The following is a 24,697-nucleotide window of genomic DNA, read 5'->3' on the forward strand; positions in this document are numbered from 1 at the left end:
GCAAGCAATGCATTTTTTGGTTATTTTAACCATTTCATTTTCACAAAATAAATACAAAATGTATTGCTTGAAACTTCAGAGACATGTTTTCAGTAGTTTATAGAATAAAATAACAGTTTACATTTTACTCAAAAATATACCTATAAAGAGAAAAATCAGACAAACTGAAAATTTTGCAGTGATCTCTTAATTTTTGCCAGAGCTGTATATGTGAATAACTCTTTCTCGTGACAGGTTTAATGTGGAGTTTTTTGTTCAGTAAGTGATTTGTTTAACTCAGTTTGTGCGCAAGATATCCATGATGGCTTTTAATGCAGCGGGATGTGGAATTGAGTCATCAAAAAGTAGATATTTGCTTATTTCTCTCATTGTTAGAGCTTTACACCGAATGGTTTTTAATAGTTCTATGTCCAATTCCTTAAAGGTAAGGGTAAGATTACCTTGGTTGGGGGTAGGAAGGGAAAGTTACAGTACTGAACCATATGATGGTGTATGGGCTGCTTTCTATTATCTTTATTGCAAAAAATGAGTGTAAAAGTTAATTTTCTATCTTGTAATATAATAGGTCTGAACGATAATTCAAAAAGGTATGCAATTTTTGAATATTTAAAAAATGTCAATTTGGTAATTATAGGGTTACAAGAGATGCAAATGACAAGAGAGTCTATTGGTTTGATGCACAGATCCTGGATGGGGTTCATCTTGCACTTTCTGCATACAAATTACTCCAGAGGTGTTAGTCTTATAGTGCATAAAAGCATTCCCTTTAACTGTATAGATTCTTTCAGGGATGTTGAGGGGAGGTTTGTAGGTGCTCATTATGTAATCTACCATTTTGAATGTGCTGTTGTTGTAGTGTATGTTCCCCCTCCTTACTTGAATGTAACACGTCTAGGGACAAATTTCCTGGAGGCGAGGACTCCATTTACCCACTTTGCTGTCTAATAGCTGAGGCGTGCTTGGTTGACGTCTGGAGGGAGAGGTCTCCCAACTCTAACGTTTCCTCCTGCGCCTCATCGACCAACCTCTCCCTCTCCAGAACTGACCTATTGGTATGTAATGCTCTAATAATCCCTGTGCTCACTGATATTGAATATTCCCCTAAATCTTTATCAGACCACTCTCCTCTGTTGTTCAAGATGCAAGTGGATGCAATAAGGGATAGATTTTCACAAGAATGGAAGTTAAATCTTTTCCGGCTGAAAATTATAGATTGTAATACTGTTAGAGGGAGATTTTTTTTGGGTTAGGCACCAATTATTGTGGTATTGGATGCCATTAAGGCCTTTGTGAGGGGGCTTTGATTAGGGAGATAAAGATTGTTAATGATAATAATAACAGTGAGTATAGACTGAGAAAATGAAGTCCAGGAAACTGAGGCATCACTTATTTTGAACACTAGTCCTGAAAACACAATTAGTTGTGCCACCATAAAGAATAGATTTAACCATGCAGAAAAGGTGGAATAAATGTTTTTGTAATTTACGGTTATTAAAAATGATGCTCCATTAAAAAAATAACAAGCTTTCATCTTCTGAAGTATACCCCTGCCCTTATTCCATTCCGTCCTTCCAGTGGCCGATCAGCTGGCCGATCTTGCGCAGTTCCTGTCATCATAAGTGGTCCCCAAAACTCCCCACCCCCAGTGTGTACAACGTATTCTCCCTCACACAGATGTGACAGCGCAGGGAGTATATTGCTGAGAAGCACGGAAGCGCATCAGTGGCTCTTCCCAACCCCCCGAACCTGTGAGTGAGATCGTTGTGCTTTACAGTCCTGTGTGAGTGCGGGAAGCATCTGCCTGTAATCGCACTCCAACAGGTCTGTGGATCGGATTGGTCTCACCCAGACCTGTGTGAGCGCTAGGAGGACGGGTTGGGGGGTGGGAGAATCACTGACACGCTTCCATTCTTCTCCGCAATATGCTCCCTGTGCTGTCAGACCTGTGTGAGGGAGAATATGCTGTGCACACAGGGGGTGGGGAGTTGGGGGGAACTCTTATGATGACAGGAACTGCGCACGCTCTGCCAGGTGATCGACCACTGGAAAGACGAAATGGAATAAAGCTAAGGGGCATACTTCAGCAAATAAAAGCTTGTTATTTTTTTTAATGGAGCATAATTTTGAACAACTGTAAATTGCAATCCCATTTGTTTCCACATTTCTTGCTTAGTTAAATGTATTTTTTATGGTGGCACAACCCCTTTTACCCTGGCGGAAGGAGTCTCAAAAGCAACCAAAGTCTTTTCAAATGGAGCAAGTGAACAATAAATCTATGTTTTTAAAATAGCAATTTTATGAATACGGAGAGACCACTTGTTGGTTACTTGCAAATACTAGAAGTCCTGCATAGCTTTTATTCCAATTTGTACTCATCTATGGTTAATTACACTCAGGAAGACTATTTGGGCTATCTCTCCACACCTTAGAGTGGAGGGCTATCAACCTTTTTGACCTTGAGTGCCACATTCAGCTCTGAGAGAGGGTTGCGAGCCACATCCAGCTCCCACCCCCTCATAGTAGTGGCAACCAAAGCCCCCACTATGGATATGATAACCAAAGCTTTTTCCACAGAAGTTACACCAAAGCAGTATACTAAGATCCCACAATATCCCCATTCAGTATTCTCACATCAAGCCCTCCCAATACATTGTTGCGTCCAGTCTCCTCTGATACGTAGTATCATCCTATCTCCAGAGTACCATACTTAAGTTATGTCTAAACTCCTAAGACCAGTATATTTGCATCCAGATCTGCTCTTCTGTGGATGGATAATCACAAAATTCACCATTTTTATATGTGTTCTTCATACCAGTTTGCTAGACCTGAAGCTAATGCACCAAGCTGGCAGGGAGCCGCAAACCACAATTCATGGCTACAGGTTGGGGACCCCTGCCTTAGAGAATAAAGTCAGGGATTCTCTTTAGATCAGCCAATTTCCTTGGAAGAAGTTCAACAATCTATAGGGAAAATGTCTAATGATAAGGTTCCTGGGGTAGATGACCTTTTAATAGAAATATTGTGAAAGAGAATTACAGTACTGCCACAATATTTGGAAATGAATAATACCATTTTATCTGGGACACTCCCAAACTCTCTTTATGAGGTTGTAATTGTTGTTCTGTAAAATTAAGGGAGAGGTAAAGAGTTACCCAATTTGTACAAGCCGATATCATTATTGACATCAGATATTAAATTCCTGGACAAAATCCTCGCTTCCTGTCTGACCACACTGATACAATCAGTAATTCATCCTGACCAAGCAGGTTTAAGTCCTCAAAGTCATCTGCTATAAACATGTATAGGCTATTTTTTTTTTAAGACACTCAAAAAGAAGGTTATGAGTGGCGCTATGAGTCACAAGGCAGTTTGCCTGCAGCGAGTACAACAATCACCACAGAGGATTGTAAATAATACAAATGCTATTAAATAGATGTGGACATGAAAATGTACACATCGGTACTTGCGCTGGTATAGCTGCCTATCGGTACTACTTCCCCACAGAATGTAAAACAAAGGAAAAAGGGAATGATATAAGCCCAAGGCTGAATTAATAAACTTAAAATCAGTGAACCAGCATGCACGCCTGGTTAAAAAGAATGATCGATTCTTACCCTTAATGTGAAGCCATAAGGGAAGTAAAAGTCATCCTGAATGAAAGTCTGCTGTTGAGGAAAGTTCTCCAGATTCCGCTTGATTGCTCGGGCCGGTAACAATTCGTGCAACCCCCGTATGCAGCACAGCAATCTCGTGGAGACAACTCGAATCCCCCTCCGGTGCGAGCAGTGTAAACGGCGCCTGCGCAGGACCTGTGAGCCGTGGTGACGTGACCGCGCACGTGACGAGGGGTGCGAGTACGGATGGCGATATGGACCAAAAGAACAGAACAACGCGTTTCGGAGACGTCTGTCTCCTTCCTCAGGTATGGTCCATACCTCCCCATAATGGTCCTTATATAGACGCCAGCCGTACTAAAAGTTATTGAAACCCAAAAAGTTCAATCCCACTGTTCAAACCCTTGGGGATAATAGTGTCCAAAGTAAAAATCCATTTGGTTTCGGATCTAGACATGGATTTAATGAAACTCCCTCCTCTCCAATGTGGATGTATTCTTTCAATTCCCGTAATCTTCATGCTTTGTACTTTTCCCGCATGGTACTCAATAAAATGCTTCGAGAGTGGGTGTCCCAGAAATTTATTATTAATGTTCCGGATATGTTCGTTAATTCGAACCCGCAAGGATCTTTTAGTACGTCCAACGTATATTTTATTGCAGGGGCATACGATGGTATAAATGACCCCTGTAGAAGAACAAGTTATAAATTCTTCGATCCTCAATTCGGTATTCCCAATCTTCTGTTGTTTCTGTGTTTGAGTGTTATTACACATGTTGCACTTTTTACAGGGGAAAAAACCTTTTAAAACATTCCGTGAGAGAGTAGTTTGAATAGATGCTGGTTTCTTTTGCACTGTCGGAGCGATATAAGTACCTAAACTACGGCTTTTCCTATAAATAAAACGAGGTACTTCTGTGATATTGTCCCCCAGTATCTTATCTTTTTTCAATAAATGCCAGTGTTTTCTCACTATACCTCGTAGGATATTTGAATTTGGATTGTACTGGGTAATTATTGGAATACAATCCAGATTGTCATTTTTTAATTTAGTAATGGGATTTATCAGATCCTGACGTGGTTTCAAAAGTGCTGCATCCCTAGATTCCTTCAACATATCCAAATTATACCCCTTTTCCAAGAATTTAGTAGTTAGAGCTTCCGCTTCATCCTCAAAATCCTGTGGCTTGGAGCAGTGGGAAGTAGTACCGATAGGCAGCTATACCAGCGCAAGTACCGATGTGTACATTTTCATGTCCACATCTATTTAATAGTATTTTTTTTTTAATCAGCAAGCGGCACAGATGGACCTAAGGAAAAAGCTATTCTATCCAAAGATGCCGCTAAGGGTTTCTCAATACACTAAAGCAAATGGGGTTTGGCCCTAACTTAATTAAATGGGTTATGCTACTATACAGAGCTCCAACTGCTAAAATAAGAGTGAATCGAGATATCTCCGAGAGTCAAGAGCCATACATGGGAATGAGACAAGGCTGCCCGTTGTCTCCTGTACTTTTTGCACTGGCAATTAAGCCATTGGCAATTGAGACTTGCATGATTAGACAACACTCAGCCTTGATTTGTTTTAAATATGGAAATAAAGACGAAAGGGTCACTCTCTACGCAGATAATCTCTTATTATTTGTTAACAAGATGACCTTTCAAATTATAATAGAAATTATGCAGACGTTTGGAACTTTCTCAGTATTGACTACAAATTGGTCATGGGACAGATAGTTTCTTAAATATTCCAACAGCTTCAAAATTCAAATATCATGGAATTTTTACAAAAGAGTATATCCCTTTGAATCTTTGTCCACTGGTAACTAGAGCTAGACAAAGTAAGCACTTGGGAGAAATTACCATTATTGGCTTTAGGGTTGCACAAACATTGTTAAAATGCGCATTCTTTCTGTACTACATAATTCACCTAAATACTGGTTTAGAAAGATGCACAATATTTTCAGGGATTTGTTCTGAAGCTGCCGCAGGTTACAGCTGCCTAAAAACCTGGGGGGATTAGCATCTGTCAGTTCCAGCATTTTAGAAGGTGGGCTTTAAATTGGATTTAAGGGGCGGGGGTCCTACTACTAAAATTTCTGTGTGGGGGTGGAAATTTACAGATATTCTAGAGACTGGAAAAGGAAAGCATTGAAGTACAGTTGAAACTAAAAGTTTACATACACTATATAAAATACACATATGCATGTTTTTCTCGATATCTAACATGAAATCAGAATAAACCTTTCCAGTTTTAGGTCAATTAGGATCACCATAATTATTAATATTTGCCAAATGCCAGAGAGAGAGAATGTGTGAAGGGAAAGTGAGGGTGAGGTGACGGGAGCGGGGGCGCCATTTTGCGTATAAATCTAGGGCGCCAACCTCCGCAGCAAGATAGGGACAATCATATCAGGGACAATGGAGGGCGAGCCAGATTAGGCTTTCGTTTTTTCAATCTCTGCCCTTGAATTATACAACTTATGTTTGGGTATCCTATTTGTTTAATTTGTTTTCTTTGTTTTTTGGTTTGAATTTGATTGTATTTGTTTAAACTGGGCTCCTGAGGAGGAGAAGGTTGATTTTTCGTATCATAAGCTATCCTTGGGTTCACTGTTTTTATACCCCTTTGTCTCTTCCTAATCACCACGGCACTATTTTTCCTTGTGGTTTGGATATTTGTAATTGACTGGTTGCATTCAATATTTATCTAGGGATTACCAGGTTGCATCCAGGGTGAGCCATCGGTGAGCGGGGGCGCCACATTGCGAACAAGCTAGGGTGCCAACCTCCGCTGGTAGGAAGGGTACATCAGGGTCCAGTAGGGCCATTTAGGGGTTTATTGTATGTCTAAAAACAATCAAATTACTGGATCTGCAGGTTGCAGGCAATTGTGGTATTTTTGTCTTTGTTTTTAAAAAAATGGTTGAAATAAAAATTTGATTTTAGATATTAGTATATATGTCAGTCTTAAGTAAAAAGAAAAGAAAAAGTGGACGGCACTGCCCCACGCAAGACCCCCAGCCTGTATGTCCTGTAGGTGTGCTCATCTATAAGAACGGTTACGCTGTACTTCAAAGATTCCGGGTGCTCTTCCAGAAAACCACAGGTAATTCACTTGCATCAAAGAAGAAGAAAAGGAGGCACTTACCGATCTGTAATGTTCTCTTGCTTTATTGAATTTCCATCAAAAATTCATGGCCGGGAGAGTGAGACAAGGAGCTCATGTGAGCAGTACTTGACGACGGCTGTTTCGCTCTCTATCCACGCTTCCACGGGTCAATATGTGAAAGGACATGCAGGGAGAGGCAATATACCCCGGACACAGCATACTCCTCCCCCTCCCACAAAAAATCCTCCCACTACGTCATAGGATACAAACTTAAAAACAGTGAATTAAAACACTATTAAAAACAAAACATCTATTGCACCATACATTAGAAGTTGACACGGTCACTGAAGCAGGGAAATATTTAACATTTGTACCTCCTAATACCATTTGCAAAACTAACGCATGAATTATGATCCACTTCTCACATCTCTAGAATGCACGATCCCTTAAACCCATATGTGAATTATAAATCCATGTTCGGTCACAAAAATATCGCCATATTCAGTTTGTCATTCAATCCCATCGGACCCATGGCATTGGTGCGCATGATCCATTTCGCCTCATGTCTAAGAAGGAGATTGTTCCAGTCCCCATCCTGTGCAGGTGAGTGGACCCTCTCAATCCCCGCGAATTACAAAATATTAGGGTTTCCCCCATGTATTTCTTTTACATGAGTGATTAACCTGGGAACTCCTTTACCCGAACTAATTGACTTGTAATGTTCCCGAAATCTTCTGGAATACTGTACTCTAACCCTTTAGAAAGTAACGAAAAATGTGCCGGAGGATAAACTGGTGAGAAACCGCCGAGAAAAACAAGATAAAAATTGGCTAAGTATGGGGGTTTCCAAGGGTAATTATAAATGCGGGCATTGCCCCTTTTGTAAACATCATGACACTAGTCGGGTGTTACAGATAGGGGCTATAGAACATCTGGTCACAGATTTTATCACTTGCAAGACAGATCACGTAGTTTATGTGCTCGTGTAGGCACTATTACATAGGAAAAACAATACGTCCGATGTATGTGCGATTTCGGGAACATTACAAGTCAATTAGTTCGGGTAAAGGAGTTCCCAGGTTAATCACTCATGTAAAAGAAATACATGGGGGAAACCCTAATATTTTGTCATTCGTGGGGATTGAGAGGGTCAACTCACCTGCACGGGGTGGGGACTGGAACAATCTTCCTTCTTAGACATGAGGCGAAATGGGTCATGCGCACCAATGCCATGGGTCCGATGGGATTGAATGACAAACTGGATATTGCGGTATTTTTGTGACCGAACATGGATTTATAATTCACATATGGGTTTAAGGGATCGTGCATTCTAGAGATGTGGGAAGTGGATCATAATTCATGCGTTAGTTTTGCAAATGGTATTAGGAGGTACAAATGTTAATAATTATTTCCCTGCTTCAGTGACGGTGTCAACTTCTAATGTATGGTGCAATAGATGTTTTGTTTTTAATTGTGTTTTAATTCACTGTTCTTAAGTTTGTATCCTATGATGTAGTGGGAGGATTTTTTGTGAGAGGGGGAGGAGTATGCTGTGTCCGGGGTATATTGCCTCGACCTTTCACATACTGACCCGTGGAAGCGCGGATAGAGCGCGAAACGGCCGTCGTCAAGTACTGCTCACATGAGCTCCTTGTCTCACTCTCCCGGCCATGAATTTTTGATGGAAATTCAATAAAGCAAGAGACCATTACAGATCAGCGAGTGCCTCTTTTTCTTCTCCTTTGATGCAAGTGAATATATGTCAGTCTGTTAATTCACTATATCGTTGTATCTTTTTCTTAAAAAAGATGTGCAAATGTACTCAGCCCCCTGAATCAATACTTTGTAGAACCACCTTTCACTGCAATTACTGCTGAAAGTCTTTTGGAGTATGTCTCTATCAGCTTTGCACATCTAGTGGCTGACATTTTAGGCACATTCTTCTTTGCAAACTAGCTCTAGCTCAGTGAGATTGGATGGAGAGCGTCTGTGAAAATGAATTTTAAAGTCTTCCTACAGATTTCTCAAGGGGATTTAGGGACTGTACTTTGACTGGGCCATTCACACACATGAATATTATTTGATCTAAACACTTCCATTGTAGATCTGGCAGTACGTTTAGGGTTGTTGTCCCTGCTGGAAGTTGAACAGACACCCCAATCTCAAGTCTTCTGCAGCCTCTAACAGGTTTTCCTTACAATGGGGATAGTGTTTTCAGGGTGATGTGCAGTGTTAGTTTTCTACAACACCCTCTTCCACATCATAGCTGTGTCCCCTACATGGCTTTTTGCAAACTGAAAATGAGACTTCTTTTTCATTGCTTTCAAAAATGGTTTTGTTCTTGCCACTCATCTATAAAAGCCAGATTTGTGGAGTTTACAACTAATAATTGTCCTGTGGACAGATTCTGCCCCCTGAGCTGTGGATCTCTGGAACTCTTCCAGAGTGCCCATGGGCCTCTTGGCTGCTTCTAATTAGAGCTCTCCTTCCTTGGGATGTCGATTTAGGTGGACGGCCATCTCTAGATAGGTTTGCAATTGTGCCATTCTCCTTCCATTTATGAATGATACATTGAATAGTGCTCCGAAAAATGTTCAAAGCTTGGGCTATTTTTTATTTGATCTAACCATGCTTTATTCTCTTCCACAACTTTATCCCAGACCTGTCTAGTGTGTTCCTTGGTTTCATGATGCTGTTTGATCCTTAATGTTCTCTAACAAACATCGGAGGCCTTCACAGAACAGCTGTAGTTCTACTGGGAGTAAATTACACACAGGTGGACTCAATTTACTAATTGTCACTTCTGGATTCAATTAATCACTCAGTATTTTATTTAGGGGTGTCTGACTACAGGGGGCAGAATACAAATGCACGTCTCAATTTTCAGATTTATATTTTTAAAATAATTAGAAAACTATGTATCATTTAATTTAAACTTCACAAATACTTGCTACTTTGTGTCGGTATATCACATAAAATTTATTGAAGTTAAAAAATGTGGAAAGGTATGAGTAATTTTTCAAAGCACTGTAGATGAGGGACTTAAATCTTTGAAACATTTATGGCAATTCTTTTAGATATGCCATAAATATCAAAGATTGAAATACCCCATTAAAGACCTAACAAAGACATTTCTCACAACACTTTCAGACAAACTTCATAAACAAGGCAAATATTTAACAAAGGACAGACATTCATGACTTCCAGAGAGCACATCAACTAACTTTTACCATCTCGTGACAATTATCACTCCTGTTGCAGTGTTACTTCATACATTTTGTTGGAGTTAGACATAAATGAAGAATAACTCATGTAACCATGTAGATGGCAGGAGATCTATAAAGCCTTATATTACTTGTTATTGTGAACTAATTGCCGATAAGCCCCTTTCACAAACATTAATCCTAAAGAACAATGACAATGATTTGTATGGCCGTAGGGGGATATAATTTAATATTCCATATTTTTCCATTATTTATTTTAGAGACTTAAGATCCACTGCACTATAGTTTCAATCAGCACAAGCAGCCAGATTAATTTTGCATGCACAAGGACCTGCATTTATGTTTACAGCAGATGCCAAGTTCCCAGCAGTAATTACATTAGGCTGGAAATCCATTGAAAATCTTTTATTTTTATCCTCATAAGCTCCGACATGTTTTAACTGGAGAAAGATTACATGCTGAATAATAAAAATAGATTCTACAGTACATCAAGTCTTTTTACATGTTATTGTAACCCAAATGAATTATGCATCATGCATAAGACAAAGAACAGCTAAAACCAGCAGCCTCCAGTTGCATCAACATTTTCATTTTATCAGGGTTCCATACATTACAGAAGGAAGTATTTGCTCACATGAGTGTGTAAAATGAATTGTGAAAAAGAATATGTGCCAGTTACAAAGCTTAAAACTTGGGAGCTAGAGAAAATATGACTGTTTTAGTTCAGTTTCTCCATTCAAGAGGATGGACCTATAATGAAACGAACACTGCAACTATTGTATGAGACAAAAGGTTAAAATGGGAGTTATAATATGATATTAAATCTTCATGTATAGTATACCTCCAACAAGGCTTAACATAATAAAGGGTGTTATCCGGGACAAAAAAAATGATAAACTATCCTTGGGGTTGTCTATCTCTGTCCAGCAGTGTCCCACCTCTCAGAATCCTCGGATCAACTGCATTGTTCAGATGAGTGTCACCTCGCCTACATCATTGACCAGGCATGAATCAATCCTTTTAGCACTGGCTGCACCTGGCAATGCAGCATTGTCCCATTTACATGAATTAAATAAAGTTGTAGCGAGTTATAGTACAAGGCACAAACGTTAATACAAATACCCTACCGTGTAACAGTTTAGGGTCACTTAGAAATTTCCTTATTTTTGAAAGAAAAGCACAGGTTTTTTTTCCAATGAAGCTAACATTAAATGATTCAGAAATACACTCTATACATTGTTAATGTAGGAAATGACTATTCTAGGTACAAACGTCTGGTTTGTTATGCAATATCTTCATAGGTGTATAGAGGCCCATTTCCAACAACCATCACTCCAGTGTTCCTATGGTACTTTATGTTTGCTCACTGTGTAAGAAGGCTAATGGATGGTTAGAATACCCTTGAAAACACTTGTGCAAGTATGTTAGCACAGCTGAAAACAGTTTGGATGATTAGAGAAGCTATAAGCCTGACCTTCCTTTGAGCTAGCTGATAATTTGGAGCATTACATTTGTTGGTTCCATTAAACCCTCAAAATGGCTAGAAAAAAAACTCATGTGAAACTCGCCAGTGTATTCTTGTTCTTAGAAATAAGGGCTAATCCATGCGAGAAATTGCCAAGAAACTGAAGATTTCTTACAACGGTGTGTACTACTCCCTTCAGAGGAGAGCACAAACAGGCTCTAACCAGAGTAGAAAGAGAAGTGGGAGGCCGCGCTGCACAACTGAGCAACAAGACAAGTACATTAGAGTCTGTAGTTTGAGAAATCGACGCCTCACAGGTCCCTCAACTGGCAGCTTCATTAAATCGTACACGCAAAACACCAGTGTCAACGTCTACAGTGAAGAGGCAACTCCGGGATGCTGACCTTCAGGGCAGAGTGGCAAAGAAAAAGCCATATCTGAGAATGGCTAATAAAAGGAAAAGATTAATATGGGCAAAAGAAGACAGACATTGGACAAAGGAAGATTTGAAAAAAGTGTTATGGACAGACGAATCCAAGTTTGAGGTGTTTGGATCACACAGAAGAACCTTTGTGAGACGCAGAACAACTGAAAAGATGATGGAAGAGTGCCTGACGTCATCTGTCAAGTATGGTGGAGGTAATGTGATGGTCTGGGGTTGCTTTGGTGCTGGTAAAGTGGGAGAATTGTACATGGAAAAATGGATTTTGAATAAGGAAAGCTATCACTCCATTTTGCAATGCCATACCATAACCTGTGGACAGTGCTTGATTGGAGCCAATATCATTCTACAACAAGACAATGACCCAAAGCACACCTCCAAATTATGCAAGAACTATTTAGGGAAGAAGCTGGCAGCTGGTATTCTATCTGTAATGGAGTGAAAAGCGCAGTCACCAGATCTCAACCCCATTGAGCTGTTGTGGGAGCAGCTTGACCGTATGGTACACAAAAAGTGTCCATCAAGCCAAACCAACTTGTGGGAGGAGCTTCTGGAATCATTGGGTGAAATTTCTCCAGATTACCTCAGCAAATGCTAGAATGCCAAAGGTCTGCAATGCTGTAATTGCTGTAAAGGGAGCATTCTTTGACGAAAGCAAAGTTTGAAAAAGAAAATTATTATTTCATATAAAAATCTTTTTTCCGAACCTTGTCAATGTCTGGACTAGATTTTAAATTCATTTGGCAACTCATTTGATTAATAAAAGTGTTAGTTTTCATGGAAAACACAAAATTGTCTGGGTGACCCCAAAATTTGGAATGGTGATGTACATACCTGTGTCTGGTAAACAATGAAGAAGACTGAAGATAACACCTTTAGTAATAGCCATTTTTAACTAATTCGGAAGGGCTAAATCTGTGAAACTATAGGAAACTTTCACATTTAATATGCATTTAGTCTGACTGACCCATTGTTGTTAAATGCATGCAGGCCGGAAGTTTAACCCCTTCACGACCAGAGGTATTTTCGTTTTTGGTTTTTGCTCCCCTTCTTCCCAGAGCCATAACTTTTTTTATTTTTCAGTCAATATGGCCATTTGAGGGCTTGCTTTTTGCGGGATGAGTTGTACTTTTGAACAACACCATTGGTTTTAACATATTGTTTACTGAAAAACTGGAAAAAAAATTCCAAGTGCGGTGAAATTGCAAAAAAAAGTGCAATCCCACAGTTTTTGGTTTTGCTTTTTTACTATCTTCACTAAATGCTAAAACTGACCTGTCATTATGATTTTCCAGGTCATTACGAGTTCATAGAAACCAAACAAATATAGGTTCTTTTTTATGTAAGTGGTGAAAAAAAATTCCAAACTTTGTAAAAATAAAAAAATAATAAAAAAAATTGCTCCATTTTCCAATACCCGTTGTGTCTCCATTTTTCGTGATCTCTGGTTGAGTGAGGGCTTATTATTTGCGCGCTGAGCTGACGTTTTTAATGATACCACCTTGGTGCACATATCATCTTTTGATTGCCCGTTATTGCATTTTAATGCAATGTTGCGGCAACCAAACAAAATGTAATTCTGTTGTTTTTACTTTTCTCTCACTACGCTGTTTAGTGATCAGATGAATCCTTTTTTTATTGATGGATCGGGCGATTCTAAACGAGGTGATACGAAATATGTGCATGTTTGATTTTTTTTATTTTATTTTGAATGGGGTGAAAGGGGGTGATTTGAACTTTTATACACAGTGGGGAAATAAGTATTTGATCGTTTGCTGAATTTGTAAGTTTGCCCACTGACAAAGACATGAACAGTCTTTATTTTTTAGGGTATGTTAATTTTAACATTGCGAGTTGGAATATAAAAAATAAAATCGAGAAAATCACATTGTATAAATTATATAAATTTCTTTGCATTTTGCAGTGAGAAATAAGTATTTGATCCCCTACCAAAAATTAAGAGTTTTAGCTCCTACAGACCAGTTAGATGCTCCTAGTCAACTCGTTACCTGCATTAAAGACAGCTGTCTTACATAAGTCACCTTTATAAAAGACTCCTGTCCACAGACTCAATTAATCAGTCAGATTTTAACCTCTACAACATGGGCAAGACCAAAGAGCTTTATAAGGATACTAGATTGTGGCCCGATTCTAATGCATCGGGTATTCTAGAATATGTATGTATGTATGTATGTACAGTATGTATATAGCAGCCACACAGTATATAGCACAGGCCACGTAGTATATAGGAGCCATGTAGTATATAGCAGACAAATACTACGTGGCCTGTGGTATATACTATGTGGCTGCTATATACATACATACATATTGTAGAATACCCGATACGTTAATACAGCCCAAACAGTATATAACACAGCCCACGCAGTATATAGCAGCCACGCAGTATATAACACAGGTGACGTAGTATATAACACAGGCCACGCAGTATATAACACAGGGCATGTAGTATATAACACAGCCCACGCAGTATATAACATTGCCCACATAGTATGTAGCACAGGCCACGCAGTATGTAGCAGCCCACGCAGTATAACGCAGCCCACGCAGTATATAGCAGCCCACGCAGTATATAGCAGCCCACCCAGTATACAGCAGCCCACGCAGTATATAGCAGCCCACGCAGTATATAGCAGCCTACGCAGTATACAGCAGCCCACGCAGTATATAGCAGCCCACGCAGTATATAGTAGCCCACGCAGTATATAGCAGCCCACGCAGTATACAGCAGCCCACGCAGTATATAGCAGCCCATGCAGTATACAGCAGCCCACGCAGTATATAGCAGCCCATGCAGTATACAGCAGCCCACGCAGTATATAGCAGCCCACGCAGTATACAGCAGCCATGTAGTATCTAACACAGCCCTCATAGTATTTAGCAGTGTGGGCACCATATCCCTGTTAAAAAAAATAATTAAAATAAAAAATAGTTATATACTCACCCGCAGGGATCCAGCGAAGTCCTGGCAATGCGTGCGTGGCTGCCACCATCTTCCGTTCCCAGGATGCATTGCAAAATTACCCAGAAGACTTAGTGGTCTAGCGAGACCGCTAAGTCTTCTGGGTAATTTTGCAATGCATCTCTGGGAACAGTAGATGGCGGCGGGCGCATCGTCCAACGACGGAAGGTGAGAATAGCCGTTTTTTGTTTTTTTTAAATTATTTTTAACATTACGTTTTTACTATTGATGCCGCATAGGGAGCATCAATAGTAAAAAGTTGGGGACACACAGGGTTAATAGCAGCGGTAACGGAGTGCATTACCCGCGCCATAACGTGGTCCGTTACCGCTGGTATTAACCTCGTGTTTGCGGTGACTGGAGGGGAGTATGCGGGCGCCGGGCACTGACTGCAGGGGAGTAGGGAGGGACTAATCGGACTGTGCCCGTCGCTGATTGGTGGCGGCAGCCATGACAGGTAGCTGGCGAGACCAGTCAGCGATGCGGGATTTCCGTGACGGAAGTTGCAGACAGAAAGATGGAAGTACCCCTTAGACAATTATATATATAGATCAGGGACAAGATCATAGACCTGCACAAAGCTGGAATGGGCTACAAAACCATATGTAACACGCTGGGCGAGAAGGAGACAACTGTTAGTGCAATAGTAAGAAAATGAAAGAAATACAAAGATCGACATCGATCTGGGTACCGTGCAAAATCTCACCTCGTGGGGTATCCTTGATCATGAGGAAGGTGAGAGATCAGCCTAAAACTACACGGGGGGAACTTTTTAATGATCTCAAGGCAGTTGGGACCACAGTCACCAAGGAAACCATTGGTAACACATTACGCTGTAAGGGTAAGTTCACACAGGGCGTTTTTTTATGCTAATTTTCAGCTGCTTTTTACAGTACCAGCAAAGCCTATGAGATTTCAGAAACCTCATGCACACACATTGTTTTTTTTGTGTGATCAGTATTTTGTGCTTTGCTGCGTTTTTTGGACATAGAGCATGTCACTTCTTTCAGCGTTTTTTTCAGCGTTTTTCACCCATTGACTTGAATGGGTGTTGAAAAAACGCACAAAAATGCAGCAAAAATGCAGGTATCATTATTTGCTGCGTTTTTGCTGCTGAAAATTCAAGGACATTAGCATGGACAACGAAAAAAAAAGGCACCAAAAGCCACGAAATAAGCAACAAAAAACCTAAACCTGCGTTTTTGATGCAACTTCTTGCAGAAAAAAAGCAGGAAAAACGCCCTGTGTGAACTTAGCCTAAAGGTTTAAAATTCTGAAGTGCCCGCAAGGTCCCCCTGCTCAAGAAGGCACATGTGCAGGCCCGTCTGAACTTTTCCAATGAACACCTGGATGATTCTATGGGTAAGTTCACACAGGGCGTTTTTGCTGCTTTTTTTCCTGCAGCAAAACCTGATCTTCTTGTCAGTAAAAAAGCAGCGTCAAAAACGCCGGTTTAGGTGCGTTTTTTGTTGCGTATTTGGTGCGTTTTTTTTCTCTTTGTCCATGCTAATGTCCTTAGATTTTCAGCAGCAAAAATGCAGCAAATAATGATACCTGTGTTTGTTTCAACACCCATTCAAGTCAATGGGTGAAAAAACGCAGCAAAAACGCTGAAAGAAGTGACATGCTCTATGTCCAAAAAATGCAGCAAAGCACAAAATACTGATTAAACAAAAAAACAATGTGTGTGCATGAGATTTCTAAAATCTCATAGGCTTTGCTGGTATTGTAAAAAGCAGCTGAAAATTAGCATAAAAAAGCAACAAAAAAACGCAGCAAAAACGCCCTGTGTCAACTTACTCTATGAGTGATTGGGAGAAAGTGCTGTGGTCAGATTGGGAGAAAGTGCTGTGGTTTTGTCTGTGGTCAGACAAAATTGTGGTCTACGGCATTAACTCAACTCGGCATATGTTTTGAGAAAGAGAAATGCTGCCTATGACCCAACGAATACCGTCTCCACTGTCAAGCATGGAGGTGGAAACCATATATTTTGGGGGGGTTTCTCTTCTAAGGGCACAGGACTACTTCACCGCATCAATGGGAGAATGGATGGAGCCATGTACCATAAAATCCTTAGTGACAACCTCCTTCCCTCCGCCAGGACATTAAAAATGAGTCGTGGCTGGGTCTTCCAGCAAGACAATGACCCAAAACATACAGCCAAGGCAACAAAGAAGTGGCTGAAAAAGAAGCACATTTAGGTCATGGAGTGGCCTAGCCAGTCTCCAGACCTTAATCCCATACGAAACGTATGGAGGGAGTTGTAGCTCCGAGTTGCCAAGCGACAGCCTCAAAATCTTAATGATTTAGAGATGATCTGCAATGAGAAGTGGACCAAAATTCCTCCTAACATGTGCGCAAACCTCATCATCAACTGCAAAAAACATCTGACTGCTGTGCTTGCCAACAAGGGTTTTGCCATCAAGTATTGAGTCTTATTTGCCAGAGGGATCAAATACTTATTTCTCACTGCGAAATGCAAATACATTTATATACCGTATATATTTTCCCCATATAATGCTGCACATAGCCCCATCAGATGCTCCATACAGATATTTGCCCCATATAATGCTGCACATGGCCCCATAAGATGCTCCAGATATTTGCCCCATATAATGCTGCATATGGCCCCATAAGATGCTCCATACAGATATTTGCCCCATATAATGCTGCACATGGCCCCATACAGATAGCTGCACATGGCCCCATAAGATGCCCCATACAGATAATTGCCCCATATAATGCTGCACATGGCCCCATAAGATGCTCCATGCAGATAATTGCCCCATATGCTGTTGCTGCGATTAAAAAAATAAAAAAATCACATACTCACCTCTCAGGCCCCCAGCACTTGCTATATTCACCTGCTCCCCGTTCCACCGCCGACCGCCACTGTGTCTTCCCGTCCTCTGCACTGACGTTCAGGCAGAGGGTTGCGCGCACTAATCGCGTCATCGCGCCCTCTGACCTGCGCGTCACTGCAGAGGACGCAGAAGACGCAGTGGCGCTGACGGTGGAACGGGGAGCAGGTGAATATCGCACACTGCCCTGCCATACTCACCTGCACGTCTGTTCCCCGGCGACGGCACTGGCAGCTTCTTCCTGTAGTGAGCAGTCATGGGAGTGGGGTCCATATTGATTACTGTAATGAGTGGTACCATGTGACCGCTCACTACAGGAAGAAGCTGCCGGCGCCGGGGAACCAGGGACGTGCAGGGACCGTGCCAGGAGCAGGTGAGCATTAATACACAGCTCCGCTCCCCCTCCCCTGCCGACCCCTGGGTGTCAGGACTCTGAACTTTTTTTACCTTTTGTGCATTACTGCCCTTTTCCAAGATGGCGTCTTTGGTCTCATGTGCACTGTGTCTTCCTGCTATAAAACTCCACCCCAGCCTTCGGTCTGTGCTAGAGTATTCTGCCTTGCATCCAGCTCCTGACCTCTGATTACTCCCTGGCTATATACCTGCTCCTGTGAACCTGTGTGGTGATCCTGCTACTCTGCTCTGAGTTCCTGCTGCATACACCAGTTCCAGTAATCCTCCTTCATCTGCTGCTCATGTTTACTTCCATCTGCATTTGCTGGACATGTAAGCTGTTTCTGCTCTGCAAAAACCTGAGACTATTAACCAGGCCTCCCTGGTTGAGCGAAGATGTGATTTGAACTGCCTTATAAGCTTATCTATCTGTGTTTGGACTAAGACAAGGATTTATTCGTGTCAAGTATCCTCAAGAATAACTGTGCTTCATAGACTTTCTGCTTGATTGCATTTTCCTCTGAAGTTTCCTATAGACTGCTAAGCTGCGTTTAATATTTACACCAAGTGTTGTGGACTTGAGTTTCTCTCTGCACCTGTTTGAATCACCGTTTGATAATATAGACTTTACCACTTATAAAACTGTGTCCTGTAGTTGTCTCCTGAGTTATCCCCTATAATTATTACGCTGGGTATGACTCGAGTATAAGCCGAAAGGGTTACTTTCAGCCCAAAAAAGTGGGCTGAAAATCTCAGCTTATACTCGAGTATATACGGTAATTTATACAATGTGATTTTCTGGATTTTATTTTTGATATTCTATCTCTCAATGCTAAAAGATGGGTTGGGTTAAACTGCTGTTTAAACCCATTAAATACCACAGTCAATCACTTATAGCGACTTCTGGTGCACATGTACACTGGTTGGGCCCCCCACTACATGGTTGATAGGTTGTCATGACAGTACAGATACCTTATTTGTCCTCCTGTGAAGCTTAAAGGGTTAGTCTGGTACCTAAAAATAAATCTTAACTATTTCTGTAATCAACCTAATTGTAAAACTCTCTACACTTCTTCCTATCTATCTAACCCTTAAATGTGTGTTTTTTACTTTACTTCACGGAGCAGCACTCACTTTCCTGTACCATTCATTGCCCCTCCTAGAAAAGGATGTCATCAGGGGTTAGCACCACAGTTACTTGAAACAGTTTACAGGGGCGGTAATATAAGCAGTGAGTGACACCAGTGCTGTCCTCTGAGTTGAAAGGGATTAATTTGAGGGCGGTGCTAGAAGCTGTGGGGCGGAGTCCCCCTGATGACGTCATGTTCCAGGAGGGGCCATAGACACTGCCTGTGGGCGAGTGCAACCCCAGCCTCTTGTGAAATCCTGTTTGAAAATCCTCTCAATCGAATCATCACAGGCAGTAAAGTAAAAAAAAACCACGTTAAGTGGTTAGTTAGACAGGGAGAAATGAAGGGCATTTTATAGTAAAGCTAACTACAAAAGTTGTTAGACAGATATTTAAAAAGGACATATTAGATACCAGACCAACCCTTTTAGGCTGGGCTTCAAAGGAGAATGTAATTTTTTCTATAAACGGCAATACTGTGATATTTTAGTAAAAGTCCGCTCAATCAAAATATTAAATGAACTAACCCTATTGGAAAATACTATAATAAGAAAAATACTGAAATGAAAGAATTGCGGTTTTCTGGTAGCCTACCTGAAAATGGTATCAATAAAAATGTCAGCTTGGCATGTGAAACACAATCTCTCACATACAGGCGTTTCTCACAAAATTAGAATTTAATCTAAAAGTTAATTTATTTCAGTTCTTCAATACAAAAAGCGAAACTCATATATTATATAGAGTCAATCTATTTCAAGTGTTTATTTCTGTTAATGATTATGGCTTACTGCCAAACAAAACCTAAAAGTCATTGCATCAGTAAATTAGAATACTTCATAACCCTAGCTTGAAAAATTATTTTAAAATCTGAAATGTTGGCCTACTGAAATGTATGTTCAATAAATGCACTCAATACTTAGGGCTCCTTTTGCATCAATTACTGCATCAATGCGGTGTGGCATGGAGGCGATCAGTCTGTGGCACTGCTGAGGTGTTATGGAAGCCCAGTTTGCTTTGATAGCAGCCTTCAGCTCGTCTGCATTGTTGGGTCTGGTGTCTCTCATCTTCCTCTTGACAATACCCCATAGATTCCCCATGGGGTTAAGGTCAGGTGAGTTTGCTGGCTAATCAAGCACAGGGACACTGTTGTTTTTAAACCAGGTATTGGTACTTTTGGCAGTGTGAACAGGTGAAATTTCCATCTTCAAAAAGATTGTCGGCAGAGGGAAGCATGAAGTGCTCTAAAATTTCCAGGTAGACGGCTGCGCTGACTTTGGTCTTGATAAAACACAGTGGACCTACACGAGCAGATGACATGGCTCCCCAAACCATCACTGATTGTGGAAACTACACTAGACCTCAAGTAGCTTGGATTGTGTGACTCTCCACTGTTCTACCAAACTCTGGGACCTTGATTTCCAAATGAAATACAAAATTTATTTTCATCTGAAAACACCACCTTCTACCACTGAGCAACAGTCAAGTTATTTTTCTCCTTGGCTCAGGTAAGACACTTCTCGGGTTGTCTATTGGTGATGAGTGGCTTGAAACAGGGAACGCGACACTTGTAGCCCATGTCCTGGATACATCTGTGTGTGGTGGCTCTTGAAGCAATGATTCCAGCAGCAGTCCCCTCCTTGTGAATATCCCCAACATTTTTGAATGGCCTTTTCTTAACTATTCTTTCAGGGCTGCGGTTATCCCAGTTGCTTTTGTGCCTTTTTCAACCATAAGTTTTCCTTCCATTCAACCTTCCAATAATATGCTGTGAACAGCCAGCTTCTTTAGCAATGAACTTTTGTGGCTTGCCCTCCTTGTAGAGTGTGTCAATAATTGCCTTCTGGACATCTGTCAAGTCAGGAGTCTCCCCCATGATTGTGGAGCCTACTAAAACAGACTAAGAGACATTTTTAAACGCTTAGGAGGTGTTTTTTTGTTAATTATTCTAATTTACTGATATAATGACTTTTGTGTTTTCATTGGCTATAAGCCATAATCATCAACATCAACAGAAATAAGCACTTAAAACAGATCACTCTGCAGTGACTCTATATAATACATGCGTTTCACTTTTTGTATTGAAGAACTGAAATAAATTAACAGTTTGATGATATTCTATTTTTGTGAGAAGCACCTGTACCACTCTCTCACAAAATGGTGACACAACAATTTTTTTCTTTTTTAACAAAATTGTCCATTGAGCTGATCTGGAGAATGAACATCCTAAAACTAAACCCCCAAAACATTGGAAGAATGATTCATTTCACATTGCTTCAAATTTTTTATCAATTTTCCCGTACATTGTATGGAAAATTAATGGTGTCATTCAACACTACAACTCATCCTGCAAAGAAACAAGCCCTTGTATAAGTTAAGGCTTCTGGAAATAAGTTGAGGAAATACTGGACTCAAAAAGAAAAAACGAACCTGCCCAATCAGGACAGGGTTAATAGAGCTGAGCTGCAATACCAGAAGAAAAGTAGAAAACCTACATACCTATGAGAATGTTGAGGTACACAATGTCACTTTCTTTAAACTAAATCTAAACATACTGAATTTTTATTATACAGTCTCATGGCCACAAAAAGGATCAACAACACAAAAAAGTGTCTAATAATTGTGTAAAAAAAATCTTTTAGCATATAAATTTATTTTTGCGAACACTTACAGGGCAGTCCCACGAACATAGTACATTTTTTTTAAAATAGATCTTGGAATAATAATACGGTAAGTTCAACAATTGCACATGTTGAAAAAAATGTTCCTGTGCTGAGCTAATCTTATACATGTGCCACTGCTATGTACTGTGTAATGGACCTGTCTGACAGTGCAGGAGCTTCTCCAGTCCATGGTCGTCACAAGCCACACCTCCTGGCCGGGGTGGTGGCATAGGTCACTTATGATGAGTGACCATACAGCTGCTACTTTCTGACGTAATACATTTCCCTGCCTGAGGTAACACAGGTGTGTTTTTTGGCTGCATACATTCATTTATTTTGGTATGCACCAATGAGATTGCTCAGGAACAATTAAATTAAGGCACTTTTGCAGAAAACAGTAACAGCAATACATTAGGTTAGGCTATACTATGTCCACATTTATAGTCACTGCACTTCTTTCCCTTCCTTTTTTAGAATGAACAAACAGGTAGTTGTGTTTGTTTAGTTAAAGTAAGCCCAACTCCTGATATTACACAGATTTACTGCTAGAACCCGGTGGAGAATGTGCTGTGGAGGACCAACATTTTGCTTTGTCCACTTCAACCACCAATTACCATTATTCCAGGTGTATTATTCACGCACCACAGCTCATTAAGGCAATAAATGTGCACTAAATATTGCCATTTAAAATACAGTCCATTATAAATTAAGCAGGGCTAAAAGAGAATTATCACTCATCAAGTTAAACCAAGAGGATTAAGGCATCAGAGTAAAAAAATAAAAATAGTAATTACAATCCCAGCTTAGACATCTTCATTCTAAATTAGGGAAAAACAAACAATTAGTCAATAACTGCATTGTTTGATTTTGTAAGAATGAATATTAAGGTGACTTACATTTGTCCTGCAAATTGTCATGGGGGACCTCTCCTTGAGGACTTTCCTCCAAGTCTCCATAGTGTAATACCTTATGATTGGGTGACAGACGGCAATACCAAAACTTATCTGTAAAACAGACAATAATGGAATTCAATACACTAATCATCACTGCAAAACTAGAACATATTCTGAAAAAAACAAAACAGCCCAATGCACAGTAAATATTATTCGTTACGAAGGTTAGTGTCCATTTCAGTTCAATATAATGATCAAAATGGTTATAAGTAATGGGACACTCGGAATGCAAAATGCAATTAGGTATGTTTCTCACACCGCTAGTAAATTAGAACATAATCTACTGGTCATCTGTGCATTGCAGAGTGCTGCAGCTGATCAGATATCTGACTCATAGGTCTAATAACATTTCAAGCCAGAAACCACCTCAACTCAGAAGTAAAATCTGTGAAAAATCATTCACATTTATTAATTAAAGTCACAAAGGCTTAAAGGGAACCTGACAATCGACTCATGCTGCCCAAATCGCTGTCCATTAATCACAGCCTGGCTACACAATTACAGACAGGTATGTTTTTAGAAAAAATACAGGGGCTGACACATCAAAGTGTTTATGCAAAAGAAAAAAAATATATATTTTAACAGTGACAACGCAGAGTTGTGCAAACAATTTGCGACTATTGATATTTTCACAACAAGTTTCAAAACAAAACTGTCAAAATGGGTGAAGATGGGGCAGGACGCTGCGTGGTTACGCCTACCCATCAAAGTGTTCAAAACTGGCTGCGTTTCATGCACCAGAAATGTGACTCCAGTACTTGAACTGAGAAACATTGTGATTACTGATAAGATGCGATAGATTCATTAAGTGGCGTGAGCCTTTTAATTAATTTGGCAAATCTTATTCCTCTTATTCCTGCATGCCAGTCTTAACGAATTGGGGTCATAGCTTGAAGAAGCGGCCAGGGGACATACACAGTTTGAAGAGCTAAGAGCCGGCCGATGACTATAGGCAGATACCAGACTTGCACTGGTGCTGGCTCTGGCCAGGTATATAGACCACGTCTTCTCTCAAATGCAGGAGCGTTTCAGAGTAAAACATACATGGCTGCAATCATAGCTTGGGCAGAATGAATCAACTGACAGTATCCCTTTAAACGGCACGAAGCAGTCACAAATACTGGGAATAAAAAATGTTTTGTTTTACCCATAACTGGTGAATACAAATATTTAACATGTCACGTGGATCCATAATATTGTAGAAATAGCACTATTTCTAGCTATATAATATCCCAATATTCCTGTGATGCTACATAGAGACCAAATAAGCTCCATCTCATGATGTATTATGGAGACTCTTTCCCTAAATTATGCTCACAAAGAGTTTTTTTACGTGGACTTTAAAGTGGATGATATAGGTGTTTTGTAGAATTATTTTCGGCTATTTAACTTCACTGATCGAACATTTATAAATTCATACCCCAATACTGAGCTTCCTATTAAATAGATGTGAAGTAGCTATAAGTCTAAGAAAGAACTGGCAGTAGAAAAGAGGTGTTCATACTTGGTTCTCAACACTCTCTAACTATGCTTACATGCAGAGGTTTTCTCACACTTGTGGCTCATTCACACATTAGATGTTTGCATACATGCGCTATCCATGTTTTTCGCGGGTAGCTCTCGTAGCTGTAATAGTCTATGGAGCAATGCAACATTTTTCTGACTGAGTAATCTATGCACAATTGTGGAGACCGATGTTGATCCGATTGTTAGTTCACAAACTTGGCAATGAAAGTCTATGAGTCACTTTTTCACGTACTGATAGGAGTAGAAAAGCATTTTTTTCTCATAAGAGAAAACGGATGAAACAGTCATCAAAAGACACTCGAAACTCGGGCCGAATATCTCGTATGAGAAAATCACT

The 24,697-nt window shown here is 40.3% G+C and overlaps 1 protein-coding gene across 4 annotated transcripts in view; it reads right to left on the reverse strand.

Annotated features, from left to right (window-relative positions):
• ELMO1 (engulfment and cell motility 1) overlaps nt 1–24,697 on the reverse strand; it is a 522,734-nt gene that overhangs the window by 16,754 nt on the left and 481,283 nt on the right. For all 4 annotated transcript variants that reach the window (XM_077269247.1, XM_077269246.1, XM_077269248.1 and 1 more), the window contains one exon: nt 22,777–22,884. In XM_077269247.1, the coding sequence (XP_077125362.1) occupies nt 22,777–22,884 (108 nt within the window). The remainder of the gene's footprint in view (nt 1–22,776; nt 22,885–24,697) is intronic.

Source organism: Ranitomeya variabilis, chromosome 6 (genome assembly GCF_051348905.1).
Source record: "Ranitomeya variabilis isolate aRanVar5 chromosome 6, aRanVar5.hap1, whole genome shotgun sequence".
In the NCBI taxonomy this organism is placed as follows: Eukaryota; Metazoa; Chordata; class Amphibia; order Anura; family Dendrobatidae; genus Ranitomeya; species Ranitomeya variabilis.